At 43.4% G+C, this 11,461-nt stretch overlaps 1 protein-coding gene across 1 annotated transcript; it reads right to left on the bottom strand.

The window, feature by feature from the left end:
- Positions 1–8,250: 8,250 nt before the first annotated feature.
- On the bottom strand, positions 8,251–10,131 carry LOC148049217 (zinc finger BED domain-containing protein 5-like). Its single transcript, XM_087703579.1, has one exon. It carries the CDS (start codon positions 10,129–10,131, stop codon positions 8,251–8,253), a length of 1,881 nt encoding a protein of 626 aa, XP_087559705.1.
- Between the last annotated feature and the right edge of the window lie 1,330 nt (positions 10,132–11,461).

The raw sequence follows: 11,461 nt of genomic DNA, 5'->3' as shown, positions 1-11,461 counted from the left end.
ACACACCCCTTCGTGCATGGAAAGCTATCTTCCACGAAACCAGCCCCTGGTGCCAGAAAGGTTAAGGAGCACTGCTTTAACCCATAGGTGATGGCAGGACCAGTAAGGATGGACCATTGATGACTGTGGTGTATATATATATATATATACTATTAGGTCTTCAAAGTATAGTGTCTATCTGCTCCAATATAGTGTAGTTGTAAATAATTAAATTAGAGCTGTGGTGGCACGGTGGTTAGAATGGAGTATTGCAAGCTAACTTCTCACATTGTCAGGAGTTCGATTTCTTAAATCCTGACCGACTCAAGGTTGATTAACCATCTAGTAATATAAGGATCCAGATTGTTGGGGGAAATGTGCTGACTCTGTAAACCATTCTGTTGTAAAGCACTGTGAAGCAGTATATAAGTCTAAGTGCTATTGCTATTAAAGTATTTGTTTTTGATTTTGCTGCAAAATAAGATACTTACAGATCTGAAAAGAGTAATAGATTCTTTTTTTCTATATGTTATTGAGAATCACATAATATGGTGTATGCCTTTTTAGCATTTATTCCTTGTTATTTAGCTGAAATGGGTTTTGGTTGCATGACCCAGAGTATTGGAAGCAGAAGACCAAATTAAAAATAAAAGTTCCCAAGATTAAGACCTAATGTAAAAAAAAAACACCCTAAGAGTCCATCCACAAATAATCCCTGTCCAAGCTCCAAGATAAGGTATTCACCATTTTATGGAAGTCATCCTTCATCTTGGGGCAAGCCTGCTGTTGAGGCAGGCTGAGGTGGGATCAAAGTAGAGTGGTCAGAAAGTCATTCTCCAAAAGAAAAGGGAACAAGTTTTTTGTAGTTGAACACTCAGTGTTGCATGCAGGAAGAGCCTGAGGGGGTTCAGTAATCTGTGGGGGTCCAATTGCCTCCCTGCAGCACTGCTCTTTCCATAGCCATTTCTGCTTTGGCTGCCAGGAGGAACAAGGAAGGCAAAGCAAGCTGGGAACTGGGAATGCATAGTGCAAGGGGAATGGAGAAGGGCCCAAGCTCCTATTATTCTTCCTCACAAGGACCTCCAGATAGTCTCTTTGGTCATAAAGGTTTTCATGCCACTTGTGCTTAATGATGCATTGGTAGTTTTATGTTCATAGATTTAAGGGTTAAATATAGCTGGATTGTCTTACCTTTGAGTGACACTAAAAATTTACATATTAGGCCAAGATTTGCGATACAGTTTAAAATCACTTTTGAATGACTATCAATTTCAAAACCTTCCAACTCAGAATTTAAGATTTTAGTTTTGTGAAACAAATAATTGTGTAACCATTTTTTGGCTATTTGGGGCAAATAACTTTTAAAATATTTTCAAATCATCTTATTTAAATCATGCAAATACAAATATTTTTCTGATTGTATTGTTTATTCTTCTTGAATTTGTATTCATATTACTTTTAGTGGATAATATTTAAAGGAGAGATTTAGCTTCTCTAGGCTTTACTGCTTCCTATTCTTAATCAAAGCTTCAAGAAACCAATAGAACCATCCTTAATGTGACACAAGACAGCTTAGCTAAGACCCCTGCCCCTTGGGAGTCTGAAAGCCAATGGGATACATTTCTTACACAGGAACAGAAAACAGAAAGGTAGGGCCCAACAGAGAGTATAAAACCAGGGACATGCAGTCACTAGAGGCAAGGGAGGCGGAGCCTCACCACTCTCCTCAGGAAAAGAAAAGAAATTTAAATATTTTTTTTTAAATAATTAAAGCCAAGATAGTTGCTACCAGATTCCAGGTCACAGTGGCTTGGTGTCTGCTTAGTGTTAACCAAAGCAGGAGGCGAGAGAACTCGGGACCTCTTTTCCATAAGGAATTTTTCGCCTTCTAAAAGTTAAGAAAGAGTTAAAAGGCAAAGAAGTTCAGATGGAAAAGAGGCACTAATCCGTCCCCACCTGAATGATGAATGTTGTGTACTATTTTTACTTATGTATTGTTTTATGTCTTAAAACAAGCTGCGCAGAGCCGGGAGGCCACGGAGAAGCTTCGCTCCGCTTCTCACTCAGCTTTCCCCCAGAGGCGATCCGAGACTTCCAGCGGCGGAGCTTGGAGAAGCAGTGGCCGCAGGCCGGGTCAGCGGGTGGGCGGCGGGGCACTTTGCATCGTGGGAGCCGCCAAGCGCCTTTGCTGCAGACCTGGGCGCTTGGTGGCTCCCGCGATGCAAATTCCCCCCCCCCCACCGCCAAGGCCGAACGCTGCCCTGCTTCGCAAAAGGATGCCCAGCTGAGCCTCACCAGGCATAAACCTCACCGCACGTCACTGTATAAAACACAGGTTCTCTCAGCATCTCGGGCCTTTTTCTGCTCAGGAACTCAAGCCACGGGATTCTGCTCAGAAGCTCAAACAATGTGATCTTGTTTAGGATCTCAAGCCATGTGATCCTGTCCACCATTAAACCATCTTTCCAAACAGCCTCCATGTTTCCAGTGTCTTTTTTCCCACTTGGAATTGAACCCAGAAGGATATTTTTTCCTATAATGTATTTGCAAAAAATAAGATTTTTTGCAAATACATTGTTGTGGCAATAGAGTTGTGGCAAGTAAACTTGTTTTAGAGTGTTTTCACTCACCAATATTTGCTCTGTAGGAAGCTACAAGGCTGAACTTTCTTCCCTGGATGATTTATAAGAAATTATATGTGGTACTGCAAATGAATGGAGAAGATGTTACTATCCCCCTTTGTTGTAAATGTTTGTTAGCCCCATGGAAATATGAAGTTTTGCTGTGCAGGTATATTTCCTTATTAAATATTCTCAACTATGCTAAGTTGAAGGAAAAACCTCCCTCAAACTCAATATTATCCCATCCAGAAGTGGAATTGCATCAGGTTAAATGGTTAGTTCCCTATAACTCCGTAATGGTTGGAGATAAAAATGGGAATTATCAAAAAAAAAAATCCTTTCGAAAAATTGAAATTCCCCTTGTTAATTTTTACGGGCATTTTTTTTTAAAAAAATGTGGTTACTAATAAAAGCCTGGTTTATTGCAAGACTGGCAACATTATAGCCTTCAGTGTAGACTTGCTTTAAAACCTGTTGGGTTTGTTTGATAAACTAATGTAATCCTTTTTCAAATATTTTTGAAATGTTTTTGAAAATAATATAGCTATAAAAAACCCTAGGGAAGCAGATCACCATCTGCAAAGTCTTAGATAAAACATGGAGCCAGCAAATACATATAAAAGCAAAGAGGAAAAGATATGTTTATGGTAAAAATAAATCTATATAATAATAAATCTGAGTATTTAAAAATATATCAATACAAAGAAATGCAAGGGAAGAAGTGGAATTCTTAACTTTTTCCAGTAGGAAATGTATCTAAATAGTGTCAATTTGATTTGCAAATGCAAGTACTTAAAATGCTTTCAATGTTTAAATATTTTTAATTAGAAGAATAAATTAAAAAATGCATTCAGTGTAAACCAAGTAAACGGGAAAGGCACATAAAATGAAACCCAACTCAGTGTGTACATACTGATAGAAACCTTTCTAATAGTATTGTCAGCCTCTGTTTTGCTGCTTGCTTTTCGGCTCCCATTGAAACAGTGAGGGGGGGCATGGTATTTGGGTGAGGGAAATAATCTGTATGGGAGGACTGTTAATTGGGAGTTGTTCTCACCATTCGTTTGCGCATGTGGAAGGAGGTGAGTTTCCCGCCAAGGCCAACTGTCCAGCATACCAACCTGATGATGCTTTTTGAAGATGTCTCCCACCTGACAGCTGTGGAGATATACGATTGGACTATGGACTGGGGTACCAAGGGGAGGAGAATGAATCATGTATTGATATCCATTTGCTTTCATGCTCTTTTGCTCAGATCCAGCTTCGCTTAGCTTCTTATTACTTGTAATCAGTAAAAGTACACTTAATTCTGCAAAATGGAGTTGAGTGGTTTCTTTTTTGGTTATTAAGTGAAGGAGCCTTGACATTAAGCTGGATCTCAACCTCGCACCCATCCCGGAGCTAACACCTTCCAAGGAGGGTGCACCCAATGCTGAAGAATGTCCCACCAGGGCAGTGATCAAGAGGAAGATATGGGAGCGGCCGCAGGCCCTTCGGTGACGGAGCTGTTGGCTGACCTGCAGGTCGAGGAACCATCTGTTCGACCTAGGTGGACTTGGGGAGTGGGACAGAAAGAAGATCCTGAAGAACCGTTGACTAGGATTACTGTGAGGAGACCCAGAAAACCAGCAGCGGACTGGCGAGATCCTGAGGAGGAAAATCTTGTGATGTCCCAAGCCATGAAACTTCTCAAGGGGGCGTGGGAGAGACGCCGGACTCGGGAGAGTGATATGGAGAGAGGAATTGAGGCAGAGACAGAGAGAAGATATACTTTGCCTGATCTGAAAGAGGTTAGAGGGGCCGAAGGGGGAGTTGAACTAGGTGACCCAGCGCGGACCCCGATCCCTGCAGCCAGAGACATTCCAAAAAGGGGGGGGGGCTCGCAGACACCGGATGGCTAAGGTTCCTCCTTTAGGTGTAAAATATGGGGGAGAACCTAAAGAACTTGGCCTATTTCTTATTCAAGTGTGGAATTATATGCAGATGTATGGCAATGAACTGGGTTCTGATGAAGCTAAGGTTATAATAATGGCTTTGGAGAAAAAGGCAGCAGATTGGATGGTGGGGTTGCACAATGCCGACGCCCCACTTTTGAGAGACTTTAATGGGTTTATGGCCGCTTTGAGGAAACGCTTTAATGACCCCCTCACAGAGCGAAGAGCCAGAATTAAATTTACAACTCTTCGGCAGGGAAAACGGCCAGTAGCTGAGTATGTACAAGAATTTCAGGAGCTGTCAGCTTACATGAAGGGGTGGTCTGAAGAAGCATTGCTAGACCATTTCGCTGATGGGTTGAATAAAGAGATTTACCAGCATTGTGTGAACAGAAGACCTCCCTGTAGATTGCAACCCTGGTATGAAGCAGCCGCTGATGTGGAAATTGACCTAGCTAGGCTGAATTACAAAGGGGAAGGTGAGGGTGAAGAATCCCCCCTGCCAATCCCCCTCCCAAGAGTTCCGCAAGCAAACCCAAGCCTTTTATGTGTTTCTGCTGTGGGAAGGAGGGGCATCGTGCCATGAATTTCCGGGTCAAGATAAGCCAAAATACCCCACCCCCTCGGAAAGAGAAGAGGCTGGAGAAACCTCCCAGCAGGAAGAAAGAACCTGCCTTGAAAGGGGAGGATCCTTCTCAGCGTTTCAACCCTGTGGAGGGAGGAGACGACACCCCCAGCTTTTAGGAAGAAAGTGACTCTGATGAAGAGGGACACTGGGTAAGTTCCCGTTCGGCGCCCATGACTATCCAAGTTGAGCTTAGAATGCCCTCTTCTGACGCACAGGAGAAAATTCTAGCTCTTTTAGATTCTGGTTGTACACGCTGCATTATGAGCCCAGAAATAGTAGAGAAATTGGGATTAAAGCTAAAAACCTTGAAAATCCCAATTGCATTTTGCCAATTGGATGGCTCTATTGTGGAAGGGAGCCCTGCTCATTTTGTGACTGAACCTATTGAGAGGTGGATGTTTTATTGTAACTCCAGGGATGGACCGACCCCATATACTAGGATTGCCCTGGTTGCGTAAATGGAACCCACACATAAATTGGAGGAAAGGTTGTTTATGCATCTGGTCTGCCACGCCCCCTGAAAGGGATGAAGGGGTTCCAAAACCCAATAATTCTGACCCCAACCTAGCAGCCAGAGGGCAGAAAAAAATTGAAGGGGAGGAAAAAATCCCAAAAGAATACTGGGACCTGAAAGATGTTTTCAGTGAAAAATCCTCAGATAAGTTGCCCTCACACAGACCCACCGATTGCAGCATTAACATTCTACCTGGAGTAAAACTCCCTAAGCCCCAAATTTACTCAATGACCCCTAGGGAAATGGACGAATTGAGAAAATTCATTGACAAAATTTTTGAAAGGGGTTTCATTGAACCAGCTAGACCCCGAGTGGCTGCACCGGTCTTATTCAGAGAAAAGAAAGATGGCTCCTTTCATCTCTGTGTTAATTTTAAAAACCTGAACGGAGTTTGTGTCCAAAATGTCTACCCTTTGCCACTGATGAAGGACATGCTAGCCCAATTGGGCAAAGGGAAGATTTTCACAAAATTGGATCTACGAAAGGCCTACAACCGGGTCAGAATTAAGGAAGGGGATGAGTGGAAAACTGTGTTTAATTGCTCTCTTGGTTGTTTCCAATTTCGAGTTATGCCATTTGGGCTGCAGGGGGCGCCAGCCGTATTCATGCAACTGATAAATGAGGTTTTACATGATCACCTTTACAAAGGCGTGATGGTCTACCTAAACGATATCCTTATTTACATGGAAACACGTGAAGAACACGTGAAGCTTGTTTGCACAGTGCTCAAAAAGCTTCGTGCAGCAGAACTGTATGCTAAATTATCTAAATGCGAATTTCATCAAGAGAAGGTGGATTATCTGGGGTATTGCATATCCCACGAGGGGATAGAAATGGACCCAGCAAAGGTCAAAGCAGTCACCGAATGGGCGGCCCCCCACATGCGCAAGCAATTGCAAAGTTTCTTAGGTTTTGCTAATTTCTATCATCAATTTATTCCTTCTTTTGCCAAGATTGCTTTGCCAATTACAAACCTCCTGAAATCAAGGGGGGGGGCGAAGCCCAAACCGGGTAAACCCTTGCACTGGACTATGGAATGCCAAGCTGCGTTCAAGAAATTAAAACGCCTGTTTGCAGCTGAAACAGTCCTGAAACACCCGGACATGGATTCACCTTTTGTGGTCCAGGCACATGCTAGTGATGTTGCGGTAGGGGCGATGCTACTTCAAACGAATGCACATGGGAAGTTGCAACCCTGCGCTAACACCTCTCGAAAGCTAACAGAGACTGAGAGATGATGGACTATTTGGGAGAAGGAAGCTTTTGCTGTTTGGTAGGCCTTGATGACCTGGCGTCATTTTTTGGAGGGGGCTAAACACCCTTTTGAGGTATGGACTGATTACAAAAACTTGGAAGCATTAAAAAAAACCCTGAAAACTATCCCCCAAACAAATGAGGTGGGTACAACATTTCAATAGATTCAATTTCACTTTAAAATATATCCCAGGAGGGAAACATTTTATGGCTGATGCTTTGTCCAGACTGCCTCAATATAACAGTTCAAAGCTTAGTGTTGTCCAACCTGTCATGCCAACAAGAAGCCTCGCTGTTCCGGTTGTCACTAGAAGCCAAACCACTTCCAATTTGGAGGTCACACAGGACCTGGTGGCAAAGCTCAAGGAAGCTCTTGAAATTGATGAGTGGTTTCGCTAACACAGAGATGAATGCACCATGAAGGATGGCCTGGCTTGGATTGGTGTTAAATTGTATGTTCCTGCAACTATTAGAACCATGGTCCTACAACGTGCACATGACTCACGCATGGCTGGACATTTGGGGTTTGTGAAAACCCTGCATCTCTTCAAGAGACAATTTTGGTGGCCCTCATTGAAAAAAGACATTGAATCTTATGTGGCTAGTTGCCCCACTTGTGCTGTGGCAAAACGACCACCAGGTAAGCCTCAAGGATTGTTCCAGGCAGTGGCCCGTCCTGAGGCACCGTGGAAGGAAATCTCTATGGATTTCATTGCTGAATTACCAGAAAGTCAAGGAAATACAGTGATTTGGGTGGTTACCGACTTGTTCTCCAAGCAAGTTCATTTTGTTCCTTGTTCCAAGATCCCTTCCGCTAAATCCCTGGCCAAGTTGTTCATCTCCCATATCTATCATCTGCATGGGGTACCGGACCGCATAATCTCAGATAGGGGGGTCCAATTCACCTCCTTGTTTTGGAAAGAGTTTCTGAAGTTGATAGGCCCCGCCCAGGGCTTAAGCTCCGCCCACCACCCTCAAACTAATGGGGCTTGTGAGAGGACTAATACAGTGCTGGAACTGTCAATTACCAACAGGATAATTGGTGGAATTGTTGCCTCATGCTGAGGTGGCGTAAACCAGTGTTTTTCAACCTTTTTTGTGCAAAGGCACACTTTTTTCATGAAAAAAATCACGAGGCACACCACCATTAGAAAATGTTAAAAAAATTTAACTCTGTGCCTATATTGACTATGTATAAAGTAATTCTCTTGAATAGGAATCAAATAAACAAAAAGAAATTATTATTTATTATTATTATTAATTATTATAATTATTATTTAATTATTATTAATTATTATTTTATAATTGTTCATATTTCTGTTAGTGCGAAACCTGGGCCTGTTTTTCTGAACACAAAGCTGATATTCTGGCAGGAATCGAAGAAAGACACACACGTAGCTCTTCATCAACAGCTCTCAGTCTCTCTCTGTCTTTAGTTTTTATAGCAGTCAGGCTTGAAAAGCTCATCTCACACAGATATGTAGTGGAAAATGGGAGCAATGTCAAAATAGCTTTGTTTGCCAGAACGGGGAACTCCTTGGCAGTATCCAACCAAAAACTGTCCAAAGGTAGATCAGCAAATCTTAGCTTGAAACCACGATTTTGTCTCAGTTCAGTTAGTTCCTCCTGCTCCTGTAAAGTCATGTCCTTTCCACCAATTGATGCTGAGCTAAAAGGGTCCCTAACCCAGTCAAGGCATTCAGTGGAGACTGAAGAGAAATAAAATGACAACTTCTCCTCGAGAGTTTTTAAATGTTTAACTATTATCTCACACAGTGCAGCAGTGTGAACACTTTGCCATTGCTTGGTGAGTGTGAACATTTCAAGATTGCCACTTTCTACGTGTTGATGCCAGAGTTGCACCTTTGAACGGAATCCATTTATTTTATCTGCACTTGTAAGCAGGTTTTCATTTCGGCCTTGCATTCGTGTGTTCAGTTCATTCAGATGATGAAAAATATCTGCCAGGTATGCCAGCCTTGCACACCACTCATCACTTGCAAGCAGCTTTGCGTAATCTGACCTCTCATTTGTCAGAAACACTTTAAGTTCCTCCCGCAGCTCATACACACGAACCAAGACCTTGCCACGCGACAACCACCGGACCTCCGTATGAAAGAGCAAGGTTTTATGCTTCGCTCCCATCTCCTCACACAAAGCTGCAAATATGCGACTTTGCACGGGTCGTGACTTTACAAAGTTTACCATGCGCACAACATCATCCAACACAGGAACTAGGTCTGCTGGTAAAGTCTTGGCTACGAGGGCCTCACGGTGTAAAAAACAATGTGTAACAATCACATCTGGATTCCTTTCCTTCACTCTGCTTACAAAGCCTTTGGTGCGCCCGACCATGGCTGCAGCTCCATCGGTGCAGACACTTGTGCAGTTTTCCCACTTAAGTCCTCCTTGTTCAAGGTATTCTGATGTGACCCGAAAAATTTCTTCTCCTGTTGTTTTTTCTGGCAATGCCTTGCAAAAAAAGAAGTTTTCTCTAATTGCATCACCATCCACAAAACGCACATTGGCCAAAAGTTGAGCATGTCCACTGATATCAGTAGACTCGTCAAGTTGCAATGCAAATTTCTCACTGATACGGATCTTTTCCAAAACCACACTTTCGATGTCTGCAGACATGTCATTAATACGTCTGGAAATTGTGTTGTCTGAGAGTGGGACTTTGGCTATTTCCTTAGCTGCTTCAGGTCCTAGCATCTCCTCTACAATAGCTTTGCAGGCGGGAAGTATTAATGTCTCTGCCACGGTGTGCGACTTTTTTGACTTGGCTATAAGTTCAGCAACTTGATAGCTAGCTTTAAGAGCTCTTTCATTTACCTTTGTGGTTTTTTTCAGTAAAGTTGCCTGTTTCTCCGTGTTTCCACGCAGGTGAACAAAATAGTCCGCATTCTTATTTTGAAGCGAAGGGTGTTTCGTTTGGAGATGGCGTTTAAGTTTACTTGGGACCATAGCACTGTTAGATAGCTTTTCACCACACACCACGCACAGTGGAGTTGGTTTCTTTGCATCTCCAGTGAAAGTAAATCCAAATGAAATATAGCTTTCGCTATATTGCCTTATGCCAGAGAATTTGCTTGAGCTAACCATCTTTGCTTTCTTTTGATCCCCACTCATACTTGGGCTCTCATCTGGCTGCGAATTTTGTTCAGACTCCAGTTCCTTCCTTTTCAAAAACTTGTCCATCACTGCAGTATCTGCTCCTGTCTCACTGTCACTCAGTACTTACTGCACTTGTCTCCTCTTTAAGCAGGGGGCCAGTAGATAATTACCTAGTTACAGAAGAAATGTAGATACAGGTAATCCTCATTTAGCAACCACAATTGGAACTGGCAACTTGGTTATTAAGTGAAATTGCCTCTAAATAAAACTACTAAAACTACAACTGTGCTTATAATGTTACTTCAATTTTCCTTCCACCCTGACACACACACCCCGAATCTACTTGCAATAGGACAACATGGGAATGTTTCCACAAGACATTTATACATGGTTAACCATGGTTTAGCTTTATTGAATTCATCCACTAATTTCTATTGGTTCTCATATAGATTGGGCTTACACAACACTTCTAGCTCTAGCATGGAAAAACCGTTGGCTAATGTAGAATTATGGCAGAGCCCTCCTCCCGCCCCAAAAGACAGGCAAGCCACGTTTATTTGCCTCTAATAAAAAATACTAAATCTACTTGCAATAGGGTTAACCATGGAAAAACCGTTGGCTAATGTGGAATTCTCCCGCCCCAAAAGACGAGGCAAGCCATGTTTATTTGCCTCTAATAAAAAATACTAAATCTACTTGCAATAGGATTAACCATGGAAAAACCGTTGGCTAATGTGGAATTCTCCCGCCCCAAAAGACGAGGCAAGCAGCCTCCGCCACAATTTTTTTTAAAAAAAAACCAATGTCAGTTGTAGGAAAGGGGAAGAATGGCTGGAGAATTACCTCTCTCTCTCTCTGTCTCACTCACACACACACACACATTCTCCCACGCAGAGCGGGAAAGGCGAGCAGCGACACCGGGCTGCTTCCTTCTCCGCAGCCGCCGCCTTCACGCAACGTGCACATTCCCTCTCAATTTCTTTTGGCTTGCAGCTGCAGCTGCTCTCAGGCAGGGTCAGCCCAGAGCCTGCAATGACAAACCCCACCCTTGCGCGGCTCCCTCCCTCGGGCTCGTCGTCCCCTGGAGAAAATCGGATCGCGCACGCGTGCAACGGCCACGGGGCTTGCCCTAGCTCTGGTTCGGGTGAAAGGGATGACGGCGGCGGGAGATTAAACGAATTCGCCGGGCGACAACAGAGGCATTTTAAAAACGATTTTTGGGGGGAGCGGGGGGGGGCGAGTGCTTTTCCCACGGCACACCTCACACTGTGCCGCGGCACACTAGTGTGCCGCGGCACAGTGGTTGAAAAACACTGGCGTAAACAACTCGGTGCACAGCAGCACGGGGTTTACCCCCTTCAAAGTGGTGTACGGACATGATTTTGTGCCCATTCCAGAAATACCTCGAGAGAAA

Source organism: Thamnophis sirtalis, unplaced genomic scaffold (assembly GCF_051295495.1).
Source record: "Thamnophis sirtalis isolate CommonGarterSnake01/CBP01778 unplaced genomic scaffold, rThaSir2_p1.2 scaffold_2, whole genome shotgun sequence".
In the NCBI taxonomy this organism is placed as follows: Eukaryota; Metazoa; Chordata; class Lepidosauria; order Squamata; family Natricidae; genus Thamnophis; species Thamnophis sirtalis.
Note: the sequence above shows the minus strand (reverse complement) of the source record. Positions and strands in the feature narration are given on the sequence as shown.

Bases quoted from the DNA above. Each gene is read 5' to 3' on its own strand.
- LOC148049217 (XM_087703579.1), bottom strand. From the start codon at position 10,131: ATGGACAAGTTTTTGAAAAGGAAGGAACTGGAGTCTGAACAAAATTCG.